We start from the raw sequence: 24,291 nt of genomic DNA, 5'->3' as shown, positions 1-24,291 counted from the left end.
TCCCTTTTCCCCCTTTTCTCCATTTTTCCTTTTTTCCCATTTTCTCCTTTTTCCCCTTTTCCCTTTTTCCCCTTTTATTCCTTTTATCCGTTTCCCCCTTTTTTCCTTTTTCCCCCCATTTTCCCCTTTTCCCCTTTTTTCCCTTTTTCCTTTTAATCTCTTTTTTCCCTTTTTCCTCTTTTTCCCCTCTTCCCCCTTTTTCCCTTTTCCCCATTTTCCCCTTTTATTCCTTTTCCCCTTTTTCCCCATTTTTCCCTTTTCCCCTTTTTCCTCTTTTTCCCCTTTTTCTCCTTTTTTCCATTTTTCCCATTTTCCCTTTATTCCCTTTTATCCCTTTCCCCCCATTTTCCCCTTTTTTCCCTTTTTCCCTTTTTTCCCTTTTTCCCCTTTTTTCTTTTTTTTCCCTTTTTTCCCTTTCCCCCTTCCCTCTCCTTTTTCCAGTTTCCCCCCATTTTTCCCCATTTTCCCCCATTTTCCCCATTTTCCCCCATTTTCCCCATTTTTCCCCATTTTTCCCCATTTTTCCCCATTTTCCCCATTTTTCCCCATTTTCCCCCATTTTTCCCCATTTTCCCCCATTTTTCCCCATTTTCCCCCATTTTCCCCCATTTTCCCCCATTTTCCCCCATTTTCCCCCATTTTCCCCCATTTTTCCCCTTTTCCCCTTCCCTTTGGACAAGAACCTACAAACAGCATCAATAACAAATATTAACGAGCACTATTAATAACCATTATTAAATATTATCAAATTAATATTTCTCCCTGCCATTCCTTTGATTCCACGTCCGGAATTCCCAGATGAAGAAAAAGCCAAGAAACGCGCAGGTAAATTCCATTTCCTCCCAATTTTTTTCCCGTTTCTCCCCCTTTTATTCCCTTTTTTATCCCCTTTTCCCCCCCTTTTTTTCCCCTTTTTTCTCCCTTTATCCCCCCTTTTTATCCCCCCCTTTTATCCCCTTTTATCCCCCATTTTTTCCCCTTTTTTCCCCCTTTATCCCCATTTTTTATCCCCCCTTTTTATCCCCTTTTTTCCCCTTTTTCCCCCCTTTATCCCCCTTTTTTATCCCCCTTTTTTATCCCCTTTTCCCCCCTTTTTTCCCCCCTTTATCCCCATTTTTTATCCCCCTTTTTTATCCCTTTTATCCCCTTTTTCCCCCCATGCCTTTCCCGCCGATATTTCCAATTTTCCATGGAATTTTTCCCATCACTCATTCCCTGCTTTTCCTTTCCAGCGAAAATCGAATTCAAGAAACACTTCGGTAAGAAAACTCAAATTCCCTAAATTCTCATTTCCCCCCGAAATTTATGAAAAATAAAAGGGGAATTCCGGTTTTTATCCACGATATCCCTGGAATTTGGAGCTAATTCATCCCCGGAGAGGAATTTCCCGTTATTCCACACCCGGGAATTGTTCTGATGGGAAAAATTTGGGGGGAAATTGGGAAAATCCAACAAAAGTGACGGGAACATCTTTTCCTTTCAGGTCAGCTGAAAGCCGAGCTGGGTAAGCACGGAAAACCCCAAAATTCCTGGGATTTTGGGGGGATTAAATGGGAATTCGGGGGGGGAAATATGGAATTCATCCATGAAAACCGGAATTCCCGGGATTTTTTTTATTTTTCCCGTAGATTTCTGGGAAGCGCGGAGCCACGCGGGTGAGCCGGAGCGAGCCGGGGATCCGGGATTGTGGGATTTGGGAATTCAGGGATTCGGGAATTCCAGAATTTGGGGATTCGGGGGTTTGGGGTTTGTGGAATTTGGGGATTCAAGGATTTGGGAATTTGGGGATTCAGGGATTTGTGGGTTCGGGAATTTGGGAATTCATGGATTTGGGGATTCAGAGATTTTGGGGTTCGGGAATTTGGGGGTTCAGGGATTTGGGGGTTCGGGAATTTGGGGATCCGGGGGTTTGGGAATTTGGGGATTCAGGGATTCGGGAATTTGGGGATTCAGGGATTTGGGGATTCATTGATTTGGGGGTTCAGGAATTTGGGGATTCAGGGGTTTGGGGATTCATTGATTTGGGGGTTCAGGAATTTGGGGATTCAGGGGTTTGGGGATTCAGGGATTTGGGGGTTCGGGAATTTGGGGATTCAGGGGTTTGGGGATTCAGGGATTTGGGAATTCAGGGATTTGGGGGTTCTGGAATTTGGGGATTCAGGGATTTGGGGATTCGGGGATTTGGGGGTTCTGGAATTTGGGGATTCAGGGGTTTGGGGATTCAGGGATTTGGGGGTTCAGGGATTTGGGGGTTCAGGAATTTGGGGATTCAGGGGTTTGGGGATTCAGGGGTTTGGGGATTCAGGGATTTGGGGATTCGGGGATTTGGGGGTTCGGGAATTTGGGGATTCAGGGGTTTGGTGGTCCCTCGGTTCCTCAGTGGCCACATCCCATATTCTGTGGAATGTTTGAATTCCTTGTGGAAGCATCCCAGGAGCTCTGGGATTCTGGGATTTGGTGATTTTGGGATTCCAGGATTCGGGGTTTCTGTGATTTGGGGATTCAGGTATTATGGGATTTGTGGATTTTGAGATTTTGGGATTTGGGATTTCTGTGATTTGGGGATTTTGGGATTCGGAGATTCCGAGATTCCAGGATTTGGGGATTCGGGGTTTCTGGGATTCCAGGATTTGGGGGTTCTGTGATTGGGGGGATTCAAGGATTCAGGTATTACAGGATTTGTGGATTTGGGGGTTCTGGGATTCAGGAATTTGGGGTTTCTGTGATTTGGGGATTTTGGGAACCAGGGATTCCCGGATTTGGAATTTCTTTGATTTGGGGATTTGGGGGATCAGGGATTCCAGGATTTGTGGATCTTGGGATTCTGGGATTCCAGGATTCAGGGTTTTTGTGATTTGGGGATTCAGGGATTTCAGGGATTTGTGGATTTGGGGATTCTGGGATTCCAGAATTTGGGGGTTCAGGTATTATGGGGTTTCTCTGACCTTGGGATTCTGGTATTGTGGGATTCAGGGTTTCTGTCATTTGGGGATTTGGGGAACCAGGGATTCTGGGATTTGGGATTTGGGATTTCAGGGATTTGTGGATTTGGGGATTCTGGGATTTGGGATTTCTGTGACTGGGGATCAGGGATCCTGGGATTTGTAGATTTTGGGATTCGAAGATTCCAGAATTTGTGGATTTGGGGATTCTGTGATTTCAGGATTTGGGGTTTCTGTGATTTAGGGATTTTGGGAACCAGAGATTCTGGGATTTGTGGATTTGGGGATTCTGGGATTTGAGGTTTCTGTGATTTGGGGATTTTGGGATTCAGGGATTTGGGGATTTTGGGATTCCGGGATTTGGGGATTTTGCAGTTCTGGGATTCAAGGATTTGGGGTTTCTGTGATTTCTGGATTTTGGGATCATGGGATTCTGGGATCTGTGGATTTTGAGATTCTGGGATTTGAGGTTTCTGTGACTTGGAGATTTTGTGATCCAGGGATTCAGGGAATTTGGAGATTCTGGGGTTTGGGGTTTCTGTTTTGGGGGGATTTGGGGATCCAGGGATTCTGGGATTTGTGGATTTGGGGATTCTGGGATTCGTGGATTTAGGGGTTCAGGGATTTGGGGGTTTTGTGATTTGGGGATTCAGGGGTTCTGTGATTTTGAGGATTCGGGGATTCAGAGATTTGGGGAATTCAGGGTTTCTGTGATTTTGGGGATTCGGGGATTCTGGAATGTGGGGGTTCGGGTTTTCTGTGATTTTGGGGATTCGGGGATTCTGTGATTTTTAGGATTCGGGATTTCTGTGATTTTGGGGATTCAGGGTTTCTGTGATTTGGGGGATTCGGAGATTCTGCAGCCCCTCAATCCCGGGAATGTCCCAGTCCCTCACGGGATCCTTCCCGTCCCCCGCAGTTCCCGTGGCGCTGGATCCCGAGGCGCGGCCCCTGGATGTCGGGGACGCGCAGGAGCCGCTCCCGGTGCCGGCGCTGGTGGCGCGGGACGCGCTGGAGCCGGGAATCGCTACTGGGAGGTGGAACTGGGCCGGGAGCCGAGCTGGGTGCTGGGGGTTCTGCGGGCCCTTCCCGAGCAGCATTCCCGTGATCCCCAAAATCCCAAAAATCCCCCAAATCCCCGGGACGGGCTCTGCGCTCTGCGCGCATCCCAAGGACAGCTCGTGTCCAGCGGCGGCCGCGCCTGCGGGGAGCAGCGGCCGGGGCTCGCCGTGCTCGGAGTGTTCCTGAACCGGGACAAGGCACAGCTGGAATTTTACGATGTGGAGCAGAAGGTTCTGGTGGCCGGGATCCCGCTGGGGGCCGGGGAGGATCCCGCGGGGAATTTTTTCCCGTTTGTGTCCCAAGGGGAAGAGGGGACGCTCCGGGTGCGCCCGGTGCCGGTGCCGGTGCCGCTGTAAAGCCGCGGGGAGCGGCGGAAGGCTGAGCGGGAAAAGGGAAATTCGGGGTGTCAGGGGGGAAAAGTGAAATGTGAAAGGTGGGGGTGAGCAAAATAAAAGGGAAAAATTGAGGAGAAAGGGAGGAAAAGGGGGAAAAAAAAGGAAAGGGGACGGTGAAAAAAGAAAAAGTTAAGAAAAATAAAAGGAGAGAACACGGGAAAAAAGGTGGGAAAGGGAGATGGCAAAAAGAAGGGAAAAGGGAGAAAAGGAGGGAAGGAAAAAGGAAGGAAGGAAGAGAGGAAAGGGAAAGAGAAGGGGAAAGGGGGAAAAAAGGGAGGAGGAAAGGGGAAAAGGAGGAAAAAAGGGGAAAAGGTGAAAAGGGAAAAAAAGGGGAAAAGGTGAAAAGGAGAAAAGGAGGGAAAAGGGGAAAGAGGGAAAAGAGGGAAAGGAGGGAAAAGGAGGAAAGGGGAAAAGGAGAAACGGTGAAAAGGGGGAAAAAGGAAAGGAAAGGAAAGGAAAGAAAAGAAAAGAAAAGAAAAGAAAAGAAAAGAAAAGAAAAGAAAAGAAAAGAAAAGAAAAGAAAAGAAAAGAAAAGAAAGAAAAGAAAAGAAAAGAAAAGAAAAGAAAAGAAAAGAAAAGAAAAGAAAAGAAAAGAAAAGAAAAGAAAAGAAAAGAAAAGAAAAGAAAAGAAAGGGTTGGTCAAATTCTCCTGTACTATTTTTTTTTTTGTATGAAGAAATGAATTAAAGTTGTTCTAAAGAAAAAAAAATAAAATCACTGTTTTGAGAAATTTTCTTTCTAATTTCGGGCAGCAGAATTTGTGGCAGGAAAAGGAGATAAAAGAGGGAGTTCTGTCCAAAATTTGACTTAATTTGGCCTTTTCTCTTCCTGGTCTGCGGGATGTACAGTGGGGTTTTTTCCTCAAATCCAGTGGGACTGGATTTCCCTGGATAAATCCCCCACTTTGTACCTGCTTTTCCTGGATAAACCCCCCCATTCGAGACTGTTTTCCCTGGATAAAAACCCCACTTTTTAACCGTGGTTTTTTTTTTTAATAAAAGCTCCACTTTTTACCAGGTTTTCCCTCATAAAACCCCCAATTTTCACCCATTTTCCCCGGATAGAACCCCCGGGTTTTGCCAGTTCTCCCAGGAATTCCCCTCCTGGAGCTTCCAGAATCCCTCGAGGGGTTTGAGGTCCCCTTTGTGTCCCCGGGGTTGTTTGGGGGGGTCCCCTTTGTGTCCCCGGGGTTGTTTGGGGGGGTCCCTTTGTGCCCCCGGGGTTGTTTGGGGGTCCCTTTGTGTCCCCAGGGCTGTTTGGGGGGTCCCCTTTGTGTCCCCAGGGCTGTTTGGGGGGGGTCCCTTTGTGCCCCCGGGGTTGTTTGGGGGTCTCTTTGTGTCCCCAGGGTTGTTTGGGGTCCCCTTTGTGTCCCCGGGGTTTTTTGGGGGGTCCCTTTGTGTCCCCAGGGTTGTTTGGGGGATCCCCTTTGTGTCCCCAGGGTTTTTTGGGGGGGTCCCTTTGTGTCCCCAGGGTTTTTTGGGGGGTCCCTTTGTGTCCCCGGGGTTGTTTGGGGGATCCCCTTTGTGTCCCCAGGGTTTTTTGGGGGGTTCCTTTGTGTCCCCGGGGTTTTTTGGGGGGTCCCTTTGTGTCCCCAGGGTTTTTTGGGGGGTCCCTTTGTGTCCCCAGGGTTTTTTGGGGGGTCCCTTTGTGTCCCCGGGGTTGTTTGGGGGGTCCCTTTGTGTCCCCAGGGTTTTTTGGGGGGGTCCCTTTGTGTCCCCGGGGTTTTTTGGGGGGGTCCCTTTGTGTCCCCAGGGTTTTTTGGGGGTCCCTTTGTGTCCCCCCCAACTTTGGGGACACCCCCGAAACTCCCCCGCCCGCCGAGCTCCGAGGGGGCGTGGTCTCCGTTCAGGCCCCGCCTCCTCAAGCTTCTCGAACTTCCATTGGCTCTCTGTGCTGTCAATCACTCCCACAGCCAACCCGCATTAGGGAATTCTCCCTTCAAGTCACGCCCCTTTCTGAATCTCGCCCTCCCATTGGCTGTCCTCGCTGTCAATCTCAGCCCAAGGTTCCCGCCCCAGCCGCTGTGTGGGCGTGGCCTCCCCGTGATTGACAGCGCGCTCGCCCAATGAGGGGCGGGGCTTCGCCACCTCCCTCACGTACGGCGGGGCTGGGGGGGGGAAATTTGGGGAGGGGGGAGAAATTTGGGGAACTCGGGACCCCCCGGGACCCCCCCGGGACCCCCCGGGACCCCTCGGAGGCGGGGCCGGGCCCGGCCTCTCCGGGCCTTTGTGTCGGCGAGCGGCGAGCGAGGGGCCGGGCCCGGCTCGGGGGGGCTGCGGGAGGGACCCCCAGGTTTGGATGAGGGTCGGGACCCCCAGGTTTGGGGGTGGGGGGGAAAGACCCCCAGGTTTGGATGGGGGAGGGGATAAGGGGGGGGTCGGGACCCCCAGGGTCGGGGGATTTTGGGACCCCAGGGCGGCTGTGGGACCCCCAGGTTTGGGGGGGGGGGGGGGGCTTCAGTGCTGGGGGGGGGTCGGGACCCCAGGGCTGAGGGGGGGCGGCCAGGACCCCAATTTTGGGGCTGGGGGGGACATTACAGAGGTCTGGGGGTTTTGGGGGGAAGGTGAGGCCGGGAGGGTTGATTGAGGGGGGTCCTCAAGGCGAGGGGGGGAGTTGTAAAACTGTAAAGCTGGGAGGGTCTTTCCTTAACGCCCCCCTCCACTTTCAGATCCATATCGCGACATTCGGGCCGGGGGGGGGTCACGACAGAGCCCGGCAGGATGGAGCCCCCCCCCTCCCCGGCCGAGACCCCCGGAGCGGGCCGGGGGCAGGGCCGGGTGGACTCCCCGGAGCCTCGTCCCGACCCTTCCCGGCGGAGGCTCCGGCGGTGCCGGCACGGAGCTGCGGCGGCTGCGCTTCCGACAGTTCCGCTACCAGGAGGCGGCGGGGCCGCGGGACGTGTGGCGGAGGCTGCGGGAGCTGTCGCGGCGCTGGCTGCGGCCCGAGGAGCGCAGCAAGGAGCAGATCATGGAGCTGCTGGTGCTCGAGCAGTTCCTCAGCATCCTGCCCGAGGACATCCAGAGCTGGGTGTGGGTCCGGCACCCCGAGTCCTGCGCCCAGGCCGTGGCCTTGGCCGAGAGCTTCCAGCTGGGGCGAGGAGATGCCGACGGGATTTGGGAGCAGCAGGTGGGAGAGGGTCCGGATACGGCGAGGGAAGGGGGTTCCCAGGGGGTCCTGGTCCCCAAATCGGGAATAATTGGCCCCACTTCATTCCTCCCGCTCCATGCCACCCCTGCTGTGGGATTCTGAGCTCATTCCAAGAGAAACCCCCAAACTTGGGGCTGGAAAGGGGGTCATGGGTGCCTAAATCCCCTCGGCCACTTTTAGGGGTACTGGGCACCCAAAATCCTTTTGGGGATCTGCAGCACCCAAAATCTCCGAGGCTTTTGGGGGTTGCAGGTGTCCAAATCCCCTCAGCAGCTTTTAGGGGCACTGGGCACCCAAAATCCTTTTGAGGATCTCCAGCTCCCAAATTCTCTCAGAAGCTTTTGGGGGTTGCAGGTGTAATCCCCTCAGCAGCTTTTGGGGTTCTTGGGCACCCAAAACCTTCTAGGGATCTCCACCACCCAAATTCTCCTGAAGTTTTTGGGGGTCCCAGGTATCCAAATCCCCTTGGCAGCTTTTGGGGTCCTGGGCACTCAAAATCCTTGTGGGGACTTTGAGGATTTCCAGCTCCCAAATTCTCTCAGAAGCTTTTGGGGGTTCCAGGTGTCCAAAATCTCCTCTGTGGCTCTGAGGGTCCTGGGAACCCAAAACCCCTCAGTGTCCTTTGGGGGTCCCCAGCACCCAAAGCTCTGAGAGCTTTTGCACCCAAATCCCCTCCACAACTCCCGGGGATCCCCAGCACTCAAATCCCCTCTGCAGCTTTTTTTTGGGCTTCTAAATCTCCGTGGCTCCTTTTGGGGATTCTGGGCCACCCCAAATCCCCTCTGGGAACCCTTTTAGAGCTTTTGGGGGTCCCCAAATCCCCTCGGCAGCTCCGTGTGCCCGTGTCCCCCAGGTGACCGTGAGGGTGAAGGTGGAGGACGTGGCCCCCGGGGACGAGGAGGACCCCGGAGTTTTGGGGGTCCCCCGAGCCCCCATTGGAGACCCCCAGGAGGAGGCGGCTCCGGGCAAGGAGAAGGCTGAGGAAGAGGAGCCACGGGAAGGAGGTACCAGGATGGGGGCAGGAAAACCTTCAGCCACCCCAAAAAAATGGGGTGAGGGGGGGGGCCACTGGAGCTGGGGGAGCTTGGAGGGGGTGGGACCCATAAATCACCTCAGTGACCCCAAAAATCATCTCCAGGGGGTCAAAATTGTCTCAGTGGAGACAAAAAACCCCAAATCCTGGGGTCAAAAACCATCTCAGGGGACGAAAAACCCAAATCCTGGGGTCAAAAACCATCTCAGGGGACCAAAAACCAAATCCTGGGGTCAAAAACCATCTCAGGGGACCAAAAACCCAAATCCTGGGGTCAAAATCCATCTCAGTGGAGCCAGAACCCAAATCTTGGGGTCAAAAACCATCTCAGGGGACAAAACCCCCAAATCCTGGGGTCAAAAACCCAAATCCTGGGGTCAAAAACCATCTCAGTGGAGCCAAAACCCCAATCTTGGGGTCAAAAACCATCTCAGGGGACCCAAAAACCCAAATGCTGGGTCAAAAACCGTATCAGTGGAGCCAGAACCCAAATCTTGGGTCAAAAACCATCTCAGGGGACCAAAACCCCCAAATCCTGCAGTCAAAAACCATTCTTTTAGGCATAAAACCATCTCCTTGGGACAAAATCAACTTTTTGGGGTCAAAAAGCATCTCTTTAGGCTCAAAAACCATCTTGTTTGGGCTCCAAAATATCTTTTTGGGTTCCAAACCATTCTTCTTGGGATCAAAAACCATTTTGGGTTCCAAAACTCTTTTCTTGGGTCAAAAACCATCCCCAAGGAGACCCCCCAAGACCCCTGGTGGGGATCAAAAATCCCTAAAAAAGAGTGAAAATCCCAAATAAAGAGTGAAAATCCCCAAAAAGGGGGAAGATCCCACTATGGAGGAGTCAGACTCCGAAAAGCACCAAAAAATTGGAATAAATGGGGAAATGGTCAAAAAATCCCACAAAAAAAAATCTGAAATCCTTGGCCAAAATCATCTGCTTGTGTCAAAATCTGTCTTGGGCTCAAAACCATCTTGGGTCAAAACCATTTTGGGTTAAAAACCATCTCCTGGTGCTCCTAAACCACCTCCTGGTGCTCCTAAACCACCTCCTGGTGTTCCTAAACCATCTCATGGTGCTCCTAAACCTCCTGGTGTTCCCAAACCACCTCCTAGGGATCCTAAATCATCCTCTGGTGCCCCTAAACCATCTCCTGGTGTTCCTAAACCACCTCCTAGGGCTCCTAAACCACCTCCTGGTGTTCCTAAACCATCTCCTGGTGCTCCTAAACCACCTCCTGGTGTTCCTAAACCATCTCATGGTGCTCCTAAACCATCTCCTTGGGTCGTAAACCATCTCCTAGGGATCCTAAACCATCTCCTGGTGTTCCTAAACCACCTCCTAGGGCTCCTAAACCATCTCCTGGTGCTCCTAAATCATCCTCTGGTGCTCCTAAACCATCTCCTGGTGTTCCTAAACCATCTCCTGGTGCTCTTAAACCATTTCCTCGTTCCCCTAAACCATCTCATGGTGTTCCTAAACCATCTCCTTGGGTCCAAAACCATCTCCTAGGGATCCTAAACCATCTCTGTGGGTCAAACCCCCCTGATTAGGGGTCCAGAGCCTTCTCCTGACGGCCCCCATGGATGAATTTGGGGGTTTAGCGGCGGGACCCTCACCCTGGGGCTCCTAAACCCGGACATTCCGCAGCAGGAGGGACCCCAGGGGGCCTTCTCATCACCCTCCACAGGTGCCACCACCGCAGCCCCGGCGCCGCCCCTTCCCCATCCCCAGCACCCTCCGAGCGCCCGGAGGCGCCGGAGGGCGGCGGGATCCTCTGGGCTCCGAGGCGGCCCCGGGCCCGGCGGCGCCGCCGCGGCCGTTCCCGTGCGCTCAGTGCGGGAAATGCTTCGGCCGCCTCACGCACCTCAGAACCCACGAGCGGACGCACACGGGGGTGAAGCCGTACGGCTGCGGCGCCTGCGGCAAACGCTTCGGCCACCTGTCCACGCTCACCACGCACCGGCGGCTGCACACGGGCGAGCGGCCCTACGGCTGCGGCCACTGCGGCAAGAGCTTCACCAACCCCTCGGACCTCAACAAGCACCGGCGCTCGCACACGGGCGAGCGGCCGTACCCGTGCCCGGCCTGCGGCAAGCGCTTCAGCCAGCAGTCCAACCTGACCATGCACCGCCGCAGCCACACCCAGGAGCGGCCCTACCCCTGCCGCACCTGCGCCAAGAGCTTCAAGTACCTGGCGGACCTGACGGTGCACGAGCGCTCGCACACGGGCGAGCGGCCCTTCCCCTGCGGCCACTGCGGCAAGAGCTTCAGCAACAAGTCCTCGCTGGCCCGGCACACGCGGATCCACGCCCGGGCGGCGGCCAGGGACAAGTGAGGGCGGCCTGGGGGGGGGGGTGGTGGCCGTGGTGGGGGGAGCTTTGGGCTCCATTTTTGGCTCGCTGCTCCTGGAGACGGAAGCCGCGTCCCCCAGGAGCTGGTGGCCCCAGGAGTGGCGTGAGGTGGCTCAAACATGGATGAGGATGGACGTGAGCTGGTGTTTGATGTGTGCCGTGACCTGGTGGCTCCGTGACCCCATTCCCTGCTCCCGGAGATCCAGGAGGGATGGTGGGATGTCCCCCATCACCTGGTGGCTCCCTGATCCCATTCCCAGAGTTCCAACACAGTGGTGGGATGTCCCCATCACCTGGTGGCTCCCTGATCCCATTCCCTGCTCCCCGAGGTCCAGCAGGGGTGGGACTGATGTCCCCCAGGAGCTGGTGGCCCCAGGGCTGTCCTGAGGTGGCTCAGACGTGGGTGAGGATGGACGTGAGCTGCTCTTTGATGTCCCCCGTGACCTGGTGGCTCCGTGATCCCATTGCCCCAAGAAATTCGGGGTCTGCCCCCGGAATTTCAGGGTATCCCCAAATTCCCGCTCCCCCCCATCTCCCTGGACCCCCCTCAGAATTCCAGGACCCCAACCTCTCTCTCTCTCCAAGCCTGGATTGTCCCAGAGACCCCCCCCAAATCCTGGACATCCTCCCCGACACTGGAATGGGTTTCTTCCTTGAATTTTGGGATTTTTTTCTTTTCCCCTCCCGAGTTCCCCAGGGACACCCCACCCCCAAGATTCCTTTGCATCCCTTATTTTGGCTTTTTTCCCCCACATTTCCTCATATTCCCGATTCCTCTATTTTCTCTCATATCCCTTCGCTTCCAAAATCCCTTTTCGGCAGAAAATGGGAAATTCAGATGGAAAACGCCACGTTTTCCTGAATTGTTGCTGAGTGGTTTCGGACAGGGATGAAGGTTCTGTCACAAAAACCAAAAATCCGGGAGAAAAACCAACCCCCAGCGATTTTCCGAGATTCCACGTCGCTGCCGGAGGGTTATTTTGGGGGAGAAAAATGGGAAATTTAACTGAAAAGGCCACGTTTTTCGGCGGTTTTGGTCAGGGGTGAAGGTTCTGCCATGAAAATCAGAAAGATTGGAAGAAAAAGCCAACAAAGGCAGCAATTTTCCTGATTTTCGTGGTGGTGCTTGAGGGGATTTGGGGAAAAAACAGGAAATTCCAGCAGTTTTCCCAGCGTTGTTCCAGACAGGGATGGAGGTCACACCACCAAACCGAAAAAAAAAAATCAGGAAAAAAAAAAATCCCCGAAACCCAAGGGCTCTCCTGGGTTTCGCGCTGGTGGCGTCGAATTTTCGGGAGCAAAACCAAACCCTGGAAAATCGCGTCTCCCTGCATTTTGGGCGAACTTTATGCCGTAAACTCTGAGAATACGGGAAAACCTCTCGGGCGGCCGAGCCTTTCCATGGATTTTCGGGGTTTTTTGGGTTTTTTTGTGGCCGTCCTCAGCTGGGGCACGGCGGCAGCTCGGCGAGGGGGGCGGCAGCGCTCCAGGCCGGCTCGGCTCGGGCTCCGGTGACCGCCCGGCTCCGAGCCCAGCCGGTGAGGAGCGCCCGGTGCCGGTAACCGGAGCGGAATTCCCGGGTGAGCAGCGCCGAGAAGGGGACGCGGAGCTCACGCCGGAGCCCGCGGAGAACCAGGGCACAGCGGGAGCGCGCCGGGAGCCGCTCGGTGACCCGGTGCACCCGCGACACGAACTCGCCCGCGCTGGCGCCTCCCACCCAGGCACGGTGATGACTCGGCCCAAATCCCAACCCCCCGATTCCCGCAGAACCGGCGGAGCCGCCCGCAGCAGCCCCCGGGCGGCCGCCAGCGCCGGCAGCTCCGAGCTCCAGCCGTGCTCCACCTCCGTGGCCTCCTCCAGGGTGAAGGATCTCGAGGTCGCCTCGCAGCCCTCGTTGGTGGCCACGAGCTCGGCCAGCTCGACGCTCTCGGCGCTCTCCAGCGCGGCGCTGCCGTTGTAGGACACGTTGGTCACGGAGAGATCGGCCGGGCCCTGCCGCACCACCAGGATTTGGTACCACTTGTACCAGATCTCCTCGCCGTCCACGGCCACGAACAGCGCCTGGTGCTCCTTGGACGCTTTGCCCAGCCCGTGGCGGCTGCGGCCCACGAAGATGTCGGTGAGGGGACATCCCTCCACCGCGCCCTCGGCCGTGCTGCCGAACGACGCCTCCACCCAGCGCAGCGCCTCGAAGCCGCCGGGGTTCACCAGGAGGTGGAAGGAGAAGCTCCGCAGCTCCCGCCCGGCCCACGCGTACGAGCAGAAGGGGCCGCGCTCGGGGTCGAAGGAGCCGAGGGTCGCAGCCGCGGGCCCCGGCTGAGCACACGCACTCGAGGCGGCCCGAGAGGCCGCTCGGCTGCACACGGCGTCGGCGGGGAGCGAGCCCTGGAACGGCTCCCACCGCAACCACGAAGCGGCCGGCACCGAGCGGGAGCGGCGGGCTGGGAGCACGGCGGGAGCTGGAACGAGGAGAGCGATGGACTGGGATGGACTGGGAGGGGATTGGGATGGACTGGGATGGACTGGGAGGGACTGGAGAGGATTGAGATGGACTGGGATGGACTGGGAGGGACTGGGAGGGGATTGGGATGAACTGGGAGGGGACTGGGATGGACTGGGATGGACTGGGAGGGGATTGGGAGGGACTGGATGAACTGGGATTGACTGGGAGGGATTGGGAGGGACTGGGAGGGGACTGGGACGGACTGGATGAGTGGAGTGTGTGAGGATTGGGATGGACTGGGATTGACTGGGAGGGATTGGGAGGGACTGGGAGAGGATTGGGATGGACTGGGAGAGGATTGAGATGGACTGGGAGGGGACTGGACGGACTGGGATGAACTGGGAGGGGATTGGGAGGGATTTGATGAACTAGGAGGGGATTGGGATGGACTGGGAGGGACTGGGATGAACTGGGAGGGGATTGGGAGGGACTGGGATGAACTGGAGGGACTGGGAGAGACTGAGAGGGGATTGGGAGGGGATTGGGATGAACTGGGAGGGAATTGGGATGGACTGGGAGGGACTGGGATGGACTGGGAAGGGACTGGGAAGGGATTTGGAGGGACTGGAATAAACTGGGAGGGGTCTGGGGAGGCACTGGGATATACTGGGATGGAACTGGGATGGAACTGGGCCATACTGGTCCATACTGGGATCGGCTCCGTGCCGGGACTCACCGGGGAGCTCCTCGGGGCCCCTTCCCGGGGCTGGCACCGCCGGAATTCCCGAAATTCCGAAATTCCCAAAATTCCCGCGCCGAGCACCAGGAGGGCCAAGAACTGGGAGGGGGAGGGGGGACCCGGGGGTGTCAAATTTGGGATTTTTCCCTTTTTTCCCGCCGAATTTTTTGGCTGAAATCTCCCTGGATTGTCCCAGTTCCCAATTTTTCCAGGAAAAAAAAAAACCAAACAAATCTGGAATGGCCCCTTACTTCGTTATTTTGGATTTTCTTTTTTTTTTTTTTTTTTTAATTTTTAAAATTTTTAAATTAAATTTTTCAATTTTTTTTTCTTTAAATTGTGGTTTCTGAAAAAAAAAATCCTCTTTTTTTTTTTTGGTTTTTTTGGTTTTTTTTTGGTTTTTTGGGTTTTTTGTTTGTTTGTTTGTTTGGGTTTTGGTTTTGTTTTTGTTTTTTTTTACCCAAAAATGGATTAAAATTCCCAAAAATTCCCCAAAAATTCCCAACCTTACCTGGAGGGGCGGCATCGCTCCGGAGCCTGCGGAAAAATCCGAGATTTTCCTCAAAAATCCCATCCCCAAATCCACATTTTGGGGTTCCCACACGCACGGTTTGGGGTCTCTTCTCCCAAAATCCAAATTTTGGGTCCCTTCCCCAAAATCCCCGTTTTTTTGTTCCTCCCTCTCTTCAAATTTTGGGGTTTCCCCTCCGAAAATCACATTTTTGGGGCTCCTCAAAATCCAAATTTTGGGGTTTCCCCAAATCCGAAATTCCAGATTTGGGGGTCCCTCATTCCACATTTTGGGGCTTCCCAAAATCCAAATTTGGGGTTTTCTCTCTCCCTAAATCCACATTTTTGGGTCCCCCCCCTTCAAATTTTGGGGTTTCCCCTCCAAAAATCCACATTTTGGGGCTCCTCAAACTCCAAATTTTGGGGTTCTCCAGTTCCCAGATCAAAATTTCGGAGTTTTCCTTCCCAATCCAAATTTTGGGTTCCCCTCATTCCAGCTCCAATTTTGGGGTTTCCTCTCCCTAAATCCACATTTTTGGGTCCCCCCCGGCTCCAAATTTTGGGATTTTTCCTTCCCAAATCCACATTTTGGGATTTCCCAGCTCCAAATTTTGGGTTCCCGCACCCAAAATCTGAATTTTGGGCTCCCCCGGTCCCAGATCCAAATTTTGGGGTTTCCCCCTTCCCCAATTCCCCATTTTTGGATCCCCAAGCCCAAATTTTGGGGTTTCCTCTCCCTAAATCCACATTTTGAGTCCTCAAACCCCAAATTTTGGGTTTTTTTTTTTCTTCCCAAATTGCATTTTGGGCTCCCCAAACTCCAAGTTTTGGGGTCCCCGCTCACCTGTGCTCCCGTTTCCAGGTAAATCTTTTTTTTTTTTTGGGTGTTCTCAGCCGATTTTGGTGTTTTTAGTGCGACTCGAGCCCCGAAAACGCCCCAAACCCCCCAGGAAAAACGTCAAAAATGCAAAAAAAAACCAAAAAAACCAAAAAAAAAGGAAGTGGGATTTTTCTGTGGGGGATTTTTCTGCTTTTTGGGTTTTTTTCACTTCACTTTTCAGCGTTTATTTTTAAATTCGAGCTCTCAGAAGGTCAGAAAACCAAAATGCGCCAGGAATTTCTGCTTTCCAGGGCTGAAGGTTTTAAAAAATTTTTTTTTTTTTTTTTTTTTTCTTTTTAATTCTTTTTTTTTTTAAGGAATTACTGTCAAAAATGATCCAAAACCCCCAAAAATGATCCAAAATTCCCAGAAAATGATCCAAAACCCCCCAAAAATGATCCAAAACCCCCAAAAATGATCCAAAATTCCCAAAATGATCCAAAATTCCCAAAAAGGATCCAAAATTCCCAAAATGAGCCAAAACCCCCAAAATGAGCAAAACCCCCAAAAATGATCCAAAACCACAAAAATGCCAAAATTCCCAAAAAGGATCCAAAATTCCCAAAATGAGCCAAAACCCCCAAAATGAGCCAAAACGCCCCAAAAATGAGCCAAAACCCCCCAAAAATGATCCAAAACCCCCAAAAATCACGGCCAGACCCCAAAATTTCCCCCAAATCCTTTTAAAATGAACCAAACCCACAAAATGAACCCAAAAATCAGCCCGGGAGATTCTGAAAATCCCAAATTTTGGGGATTTTTTTCCAACCCCGAATTTACCCTTCCCTCCCTCAAAATCCCAAATTGACCCCAAAAATCCCCAAAATCCCCCCCCCAGTGCCCCCCCCGCCCCCTCCCAGTGCTCCAGTCCCAAACTGGGAAGGAACCGGAGCAGCCGCAGGTCCAAGGAAATTTTATTGGGGGAGAGGGAAAACCCAAAAATGGGGAAAAAAAACCCAAAAATGGGAGAAAACCCAAAAAAAAAAGGGAAAGACCCCCGGGAAGGGGGAATTTACCCCAAAGTAGTGTCAGGATCCCAAAAAAAGGGGAAAAAACCCCACAGAGGGGGGGTCTGAAATCCCTAAAAAGGATCGAAAATCCCAAAAAAAAAAGAGAGGAGAAATCCAAAAAAAAGGGGGGGAAAAATCCCCCCCAAAATGGGGAAAAATCCCCCCCCAAAAAACGGAGTGAAAATCCCAAATAAAGAGTGACAATCCCAAAAAAAAAAAAGGGGGAAAATCCCAAATAAAAGGGGGAAAAATCCCAAAAAAACCCTGAGTGAAAATCCCAAATAAAAGGGGGAAAAATCCCAAAAAAAGTCCTGAGTGAAAATCACAAATAAAGAGTGACAATCCCAAAAAAAAAAATTGGGGAAAATCCCAAATCAAAGGGGGGAAATTCTGCTTGGGGAGGAATCAGACTCCAAAATGCAGCCAAAAAATGGGAATAAACAGGGAAATGGCCAAAAATCCCACAAAAAAAAAAAAATCCTAAATGAAGGAGAAAAAACCCCAAATAAAGAGTGAAAATCCCCCAAAAAGGGGAATTTTAAATAAAGGGGGGAAATCCCAAAAAAAAAAAAGGGGAGAATCCCAAAACCACTCCAAAAATCACCCATAAAATTGGAATAAAGGGGGAAAATCCCCCTCTGGGATGGCCAAAAATCCCAAAAAAATTTTAAAAAAATTTTAAAAAAAAGGGAAAGATCCCAAATGAAGGGGGGAAATCCCAAATGAAGGGGGTCGGATTTTGAGTGAGGCAGAGACCGGAAAACTCCCCAAAAAATCGGAATAAAGGAGCAACGCCCCCTTCCTGAATGGCGAAAAACCGCGAAAAAATTCCCAAAAAAATCCCCCAAAATTTGTGAAATACGGCGAAAAAATCCCAAAAAAATTCCCCCCAAAATTGGGAAAAGATTGCGAAAAAACAAAAAAGAAATCCCAAAAAATCCCCCCAGAAATAAAAAAAAAATTGTGAAAAGATTGTGGAAAAAAACCAAAAAAATACCCCCAAAAAATCCCCCAAAATCCCCAAAAATCCCCCAAAAAATCCCCCCCAAAAAAAATCCCCAAAAAATCCCCAAAAAATCCCAAAAATGCCAAAATTCCCAAAAAATCCCCCAAAAATCCCAAAAAATAAAAAAAAAAATCCCAAAAAATCCCCCAAAAATAAAAAAAAAATCAAAAAAAAATCCAAAAAAATCCCCCAAAAATTCCCCAAAAATAAAAAAAAAAAATCCCAAAAAAATCCCAAAAAAATCTCAAAAAAATCCCCAAAAAATCCCAAAAAATCCCAAAAAAATCCCAAAAAAATCCCAAAAAAATCTCAAAAAATTCCCAAAAACTCCCCAAGAATCGCGGTTGGAATCCGGCTCCGGGGGGCCATCCCGGGGGTCTCAGTCCCTCCTCAGGTTTTTCAGTCTCTCCTCCAGGTCGGCGTCGGCGTCCGCGAGCGCAGCCGAGGCGGCCTCGGCCCCCCCGCGCCCCTCCCCCGCCGCCAGGGACCCCCCCGGGGGGGGCAGCGCTGCCAGGGGACAAAGGGACACTCAGGGGACACCCCAAAAAAAAAAATCCCCCCAAAAAAATCCCCCCAAAAAAATCCCCCAAAAAATCCCCCCAAAAAATCCCAAAAAAAATCCCGCAAAAAAATCCCCCCAAAAAATCCCCAAAAAAATCCCCAAAAAAATCCCCCAAAAAATCCCAAAAAAAATCCCCCCAAAAAAATCCCCCAAAAAAATCCCCAAAAAAAATCCCCCAAAAAAATCCCCCCAAAAAAATCCCAAAAAAAATCCCAAAAAAAATCCCCCAAAAAATCCCGCCCGGAATGTCCCGAATTTACCCCAAAAAAATCGCCCGGGATTGTCCCGGAACGGCCCCAAAACCGACCCCACCCCCAAAAAAGGGGCTGAAATTCCCAAAATCCCCCAAATTCCACCCAAAATGTCCCAAATGTTCCCCAAATTCCACCCAAAATATCCCAAATGTTCCAAAATCCCCCAAATTCCACCCAAAATGTCCCAAATGTTCCCAAATTCCACCCAAATTCCACCCAAAATATCCCAAATTCCCTCCATTTCCACCCAGGATATCCCAAACATTCCCAAATTCCACCCTGGGATATCCCAAACGTTCCCAAATTCCCCCAAATTCCACCCTGGGGTATCCCAAATTCCCTCAAATTCCACCCAGGATATCCCAAAGGTTCCCAAATTCCCCCCAAATGTTCCAAATTCCCCCCAAAATATCCCAAAATCCCTCAAATTCCACCCAGGATATCCCAAATTCCCTCAGATTCCACCCTGGGATATCCCAAATCCCCCAAAAATCCTCCTGGGACCCCCCCCAACCCCTCTCAGAATTCCCCAAATCCCCCCAGACCCCCCAAAATGTCCCCAAAATCCCCCCCAGAGCCCTCCCAGACTCCAAAATCCCCCCAAAATTCCCCAAAATTCCCCCAAAACTCCCCAAATCCCCCCCAGATCCCCCAAAACGTCCCTTAAATCCCCCCAAAATCCCCCCAAATCCCTCCCAGACCCTTTAAAATGTCCCTTAAATCCCCCCAGACTTCCTAAAATCCCCCCAAAATGTCCCCAAAATCCCCCAAATGTCCCTTAAATCCCCCAAAATCCCCCAAAACTCCCCCCAAATTTCCCACATCCCCCCAACCCCCCCAAAAATATCCCTTAAATCCCCCCAAAATTTTAAAAATACCCCAAATCCCCCCAAAACGTCCCTTCAATCCCCCCCAAATCCCTCCCAGTCCCCTCAAAATTCCCCCAAATCCAGACCCCTTAAAATGTCCCTTAAATCCCCCAGACTTCCTAAAATCCCCCAAAAATGTTCCCAAAATCCCCCCAGATGTCCCTGAAATCCCCCAAAATCCCCCAAAATTTCCCACATCCCCCAAACCCCCCAAAATATCCCTTAAATCCCCCCAAAATTAATAAAAAATCCCAAATCAACCCCAAAATATCCATTAAATCCCCCCAAAATCCCCCAAAAATTTTTAAAAATACCCCAAATCCCCCCCTAACGTCCCTTCAATCCCCCCCAAATCCCTCCCAGTCCCCCCAAAATTCCCCAAAATTCCCAAATTCCCCCCAACCCCGCGCCCCTCCCCCACTCACTGGCCAGCTCGTCCGTCAGGTTCAGCCCCAGCTCGTCCAGGACCTGCGACACCACGGCGTCACTGGGACACGGAAACTGGGTGAACTGGGTGAACTGGGGGGGACTGGGAGCCACTGGGGGGGACTGGGATGGACTGGGATAAACTGGGAGCCACTGGGAGCCACTGGGGGGGACTGGGAGCCACTGGGATAAACTGGGATAGACTGGGAGACACTGGGATAAACTGGGAGCCACTGGGAGCCACTGGGATAAACTGGGATAAACTGGGATAGACTGGGAGCCACTGGGATAAACTGGGATAAACTGGGAGGGACTGGGAGCCACTGGGAGCCACTGGGATAAACTGGGAGCCACTGGGATAAACTGGGATGGACTGGGAGCCACTGGGAGAGACTGGGGGGGACTGGGATAAACTGGGATAAACTGGGATGGACTGGGGGGGACTGGGGTGGAATTGGGAGGGACTGGGAAGGACTGGGATAAACGGGGACACCACGGCGTCACTGGGACACGGAAACTGGGATGGACTGGGAGCGACTGGGGGGACTGGGGGGGACTGGGATGGACTGGGGGGGGACTGGGATAAACTGGGATAAACTGGGGGACTGGGATAAACTGGGACACCACAGCATCACTGGGGACAGGGACAAACTGGGATGAACTGGGATATACTGGGGAACACTGGGACAGCATCACTGGGAACAGGGATGTACTGGGATCTACCAGGATAAACTGGGATGGACTGGGATAAACTGGGACACACTGGGACCTGCTCCATCCTGTCCCCTCCGTGTCCCCATTCTGGTGTCCCCTGATGTCCCCAGGTGTCCCCAGGTGTCCCCTTCATGTCCCCAGGTGTCTCCCAAGCACCCCTGGCTGTCCCCAGGTATTCCCTGCATGTCCCCAGCTGTCCCTGGGTGTCCCCAGGTGTCCCCTGGCAGTCTCCAAGTGTCCCCAAGTGTCTCCTGAGTACCCCTGGCTGTCTCCAGGTGTCCCCAGGTGTCCCTCATGTGTGCCCCAGTGTCCCCCAGGTGTCCCCCAGCTGTCCCCAGGTGTCCCTCAGGTGTCCTCAGGCGTCCCCAGGTGTCTCTCAGTGTCCCCAAGGCATCCCCAGGTGTCCCTCAGTGTCCCCCAGGTGTCCCTCAGGTGTCCCTCAGTGTCCCCCAGGTGTTCCTCAGTGTCCCCCAGGTGTCCCCAGGTGTCCCTCAGGTGTCCCCAGGTGTCCCTCATGTGTCCCTCATGTGTGCCCCAGTGTCCCTCAGGTGTCCTCGGGCGTCCCCAGGTGTCCCCCAGTGTCCCCCAAGTGTGTCCCCAGGTGTCCCCCGGTGTTCCCAGGTGTCCCCCAGGTGTCCCAGGTGTCCCTCAGGCGTCCCCAGGTGTCCCCAGGTGTCCCCAAGTGTCCCCCAGGTGTCCCAGGTGTGTCCCCCAGGTGTCCCCCGGTGTCCCCCCGGTGTCCCCCAGGTGTCCCCAGGTGTCCCCCAGGTGTCCCCCCGGTGTCCCCCCGGTGTCCCCCAGGTGTCCCCAGGTGTCCCCCAGGTGTCCCCAGGTGTCCCCACCTCTCGTCCTCGTCGTCCTCGTCCCCGAGGGCGTCATCGATGGCGTCATTCATCAGCTCCTCCTTCATGTCCATGAGCTCCGACTGCTTCTGGAACTCCAGCAGGATGCGCTGGATCTGGGGCAGCTTCAGCTGGGGACACGGGGGACATTGGGGACATTGGGGACACTGGGGACATTGGGGACACTGGGGACATTGGGGACACGGGGGACACTGGGGATATCAGGGGACAGCCAGGGGACATCGGGGACACTGGGGACAGGAGACACAGAGAGGACACAGGGGACAGGGGACCCCAATGCCTCCATCTGTGTCCACGGTGTCACCACGATCCAGGTGGCACCCAGGTGACCCAGGTGGCCCCGGTGACACCCAGGTGGCCCCGGCGGCGCTCACCTGTCTGTTCATGGTGGCCATGGCCCGGGTCACTCCCCTCATGGCGCTCGCCATGGCGCTGTTGGATTTCAGGGTCTGCACCCTCAGCGCCACCCCCTGCACGTTCGCTCTCATGGCGATGAATTTGCGGATGTAGCGCCGAGTGCGGACCAGGTCCCGGGCCATGACCCGCACGGCGTCCTGGGGACAGCGAGGGGACAGTGAGGGGACAGGGGGGACAGCGGGGACAGTGAGGGGACAGGGGGGACAGCGGGGACAGTGAGGGGACAGCGGGGACAGGGAGGGGACAGTGAGGGGACAGTGAGGGGGACAGTGAGGGGACAGCGAGGGGACAGCGAGGGGACAGGGATGGGGACAGCGGGGACAGCGAGGGGGACAGTGAGGGGACAGCGGGGACAGGGATGGGGACAGCGGGGACAGCGAGGGGACAGCGAGGGGACAGCGAGGGGACAGCGAGGGGACAGTGAGGGGACAGCGGGGACAGTGAGGGGACAGCGAGGGGACAGTGAGGGGACAGTGAGGGGACAGCGAGGGGACAGCGGGGACAGGGAGGGGACAGGGAGGGGACAGGGGGGACAGAGAGGGGACAGCGGGGGGACAGCGAGGGGACAGGGAGGGGACAGGGGGGACAGGGGGGACAGTGAGGGGACAGTGAGGGGACAGTGAGGGGACAGGGAGGGGACAGCGGGGACAGCGGGGACAGTGAGGGACAGCGGGGACAGCGAGGGGACAGAGGGGACAGCGAGGGGACAGAGGGGACAGCGAGGGGACAGCGAGGGGACAGCAGGGACAGGGAGGGGACAGTGAGGGGACAGTGAGGGGACAGCGAGGGGACAGCGAGGGGACAGCAGGGACAGGGAGGGGACAGTGAGGGGACAGCGAGGGGACAGCGAGGGGACAGCGGGGACAGGGAGGGGACAGGGATGGGGACAGTGAGGGGACAGCAGGAACAGACAGGGGACACTCCATGTCCCCCTCAGTGTCCCCTGTCCCCTCCATGTCCCCCAGCCCCTGCCTGTCCCTTTGTCCCCTCTGTGTCCCCCAGACCTCTCCATGTCCCTTGTCCCCTGATCCCCGTCTGTCCCCTTGTTCCCTCCGTGTCCCCCCACCCCTTGTCCTGTGTCCCGCCACCCCAGAGTGTCCCCAGAGTGTCCCCTGTGTCCCCAGAGTGTCCCCTCTGACCATCTGGCCCTGCTTGGCCATTTTCTTGATGTCCACGATGATTTTCTTCTCCTGTGCCTCGAGTTTCTGCCGCTCCCGGTCCAGCTCCCGCACGGCGCGGCCCAGAGCGCGCTGGTTCTGCCGCAGCAGCTCCTCGGGAGTGCGCCTGCGCCCGAACAGCAGCTCCATGGGGACAGCGGGGACACCTGGGGACAGCGGGGACATCAGTGGGACACTGTGACACTGGGGACAGCGGGGACACCTGGGGACAGCGGGGACAGCGATGGGACACTGTGATATTGGGAACAGTGACGGGACACGGCCCAGAGCGCGCTGGTTCTGCCGCAGCAGCTCCATGGGGACAGTGGGGACATCACTGTGACACTGGGGACAGCAGGGGACACTGGGGACAGCAGGGACACCTGGGGACATTGGGGACACTGGGGACAGCACTGTGACACTGGGGACAGCAGTGTCACACTCGGGACATCAGTGTGACACCTGGGGACAGCAGGGACACCTGGGGACACTGGGGACATCAATGAGATGTTGCAGACACCAATGGGACATTAAGGACGCTGATGGGACACTGGGGACACCGGTGGGACGTTGGGGACACCTGGGGGACGGGACACGGCCGTGGGGGGACACGGGGATGTGGCGGCACCTGGAGCTGGGGACAGGGGACAGGAGGGGGGACACACACGGGGACAGGGGGCACACGGACACTGGGGAGCCGAGAGGGACATCGGGGGACACAGGGAGGGACACGGGCACGGGGAGGGGACAGGGAGGTGACACGGGGACCCCTGGCCGGCCCCACAGGCCCCACTGTCCCCTCAGGGCCCTGCCCAAAGCCGCTCCCCGCTCCTCAAATCCGCCCCAAATCCGCCCGAATCCCCTGAAATCCGCCCCAAACGCCCCCCGGGCCCCAGGATCCCCCCCAAAGATCCTCGAATTGTCCCCAAATGTCCTCAAATGTCCCCAAATCCTCCCCGAGCGCCCCCGGTTCTCACCCGGCTCCTCCCGGGCACTTCCGCAAACAGTGACGTCACGGGCGGTTCCGATCACGTGACACCGGGCTGGTTTCGATCATGTGACAGCAACTCCCGGAGGGGAGGAGCGAACCATAGAGAGCGGCCGGAGCGGCCACTTCCGGTGAGGAACAGCGATAGCGGCGGCCGGAGCGGCCACTTCCGGTGACAGATACCGAGAACAGCGGCCGGAGCGGCCACTTCCGGTGACGGACACCGAGAACAGCGGCCGGAGCGGCCACTTCCGGTGACAGATACCGAGAACAGCGGCCGGAGCGGCCACTTCCGGTGACGGACACCGAGAACAGCGACCGGAGCGGCTCCGCCCGCGGCAGCGACACCTGGCGGCGCGGAGGTGTCGGACAGACTGGGGGAACTGGGGACACTGGGAGCGATGGGATTGCGAACTGGGGATACTGGGATTGGGAACTTTGAGGAATGGAACTGGGCCCATCCCAGTTTAACCAGTAACACCCACTCCACCCTTCCAGTATAACCCAGTACCA

The 24,291-nt window shown here is 54.6% G+C and overlaps 3 protein-coding genes across 3 annotated transcripts; 1 reads left to right on the top strand and 2 right to left on the bottom strand.

Moving 5' to 3' along the window:
* Positions 1-6,464: 6,464 nt before the first annotated feature.
* On the top strand, positions 6,465-11,058 carry LOC106864097 (uncharacterized). The gene is made up of 5 exons (XM_088154847.1): positions 6,465-6,495; positions 7,068-7,525; positions 8,400-8,456; positions 8,488-8,550; positions 10,277-11,058. The coding sequence occupies exons 1-5, from the start codon at positions 6,465-6,467 to the stop codon at positions 10,922-10,924; spliced, it is 1,257 nt and encodes a 418-aa protein (XP_088010973.1). The 3' UTR covers positions 10,925-11,058.
* A 716-nt stretch (positions 11,059-11,774) lies between these two features.
* On the bottom strand, positions 11,775-15,508 carry LOC148220686 (uncharacterized; the record flags this gene model as incomplete). Its single annotated transcript, XM_088154846.1, has 5 exons — positions 11,775-11,838; positions 12,250-13,399; positions 14,120-14,221; positions 14,634-14,659; positions 15,477-15,508. Coding segments are annotated over 5 exons (1,374 nt in total), but the record flags the coding sequence as incomplete, so codon positions are not given.
* A 2,089-nt stretch (positions 15,509-17,597) lies between these two features.
* Positions 17,598-23,963, bottom strand: LOC106864100 (charged multivesicular body protein 2a). Its single transcript, XM_088154826.1, has 6 exons — positions 23,768-23,963; positions 22,773-22,957; positions 21,591-21,770; positions 21,196-21,326; positions 19,639-19,700; positions 17,598-18,035 (listed from the first exon to the last, which is right to left on the bottom strand). Exons 2-6 carry the CDS (start codon positions 22,938-22,940, stop codon positions 17,908-17,910), a joined length of 669 nt encoding a protein of 222 aa, XP_088010952.1. The 5' UTR covers positions 22,941-22,957; positions 23,768-23,963; the 3' UTR covers positions 17,598-17,907.
* Positions 23,964-24,291: the final 328 nt, after the last annotated feature.

Source organism: Sturnus vulgaris, chromosome 32 (genome assembly GCF_052056855.1).
Source record: "Sturnus vulgaris isolate bStuVul1 chromosome 32, bStuVul1.hap1, whole genome shotgun sequence".
Lineage (NCBI taxonomy): Eukaryota > Metazoa > Chordata > Aves > Passeriformes > Sturnidae > Sturnus > Sturnus vulgaris.
Note: the sequence above shows the minus strand (reverse complement) of the source record. Positions and strands in the feature narration are given on the sequence as shown.

Excerpts from the sequence above, each read along its gene's own strand:
- LOC106864097 (XM_088154847.1), top strand. The coding sequence starts at position 6,465 with ATGAGGGGCGGGGCTTCGCCACCTCCCTCAC. Across the intron at positions 7,526-8,399 it reads ACGGGATTTGGGAGCAGCAG|GTGACCGTGAGGGTGAAGGT; the intron begins GTGGGAGAGGGT and ends CGTGTCCCCCAG. Across the intron at positions 8,551-10,276 it reads AGAGGAGCCACGGGAAGGAG|GTGCCACCACCGCAGCCCCG; the intron begins GTACCAGGATGG and ends CACCCTCCACAG.
- LOC106864100 (XM_088154826.1), bottom strand. The coding sequence starts at position 22,940 with ATGGAGCTGCTGTTCGGGCGCAGGCGCACTCCCGAGGAGCTGCTGCGG. Across the intron at positions 21,327-21,590 it reads TGGCCACCATGAACAGACAG|CTGAAGCTGCCCCAGATCCA; the intron begins GTGAGCGCCGCC and ends CCGTGTCCCCAG. Across the intron at positions 19,701-21,195 it reads GAGGACGACGAGGACGAGAG|TGACGCCGTGGTGTCGCAGG; the intron begins GTGGGGACACCT and ends TCCGTGTCCCAG.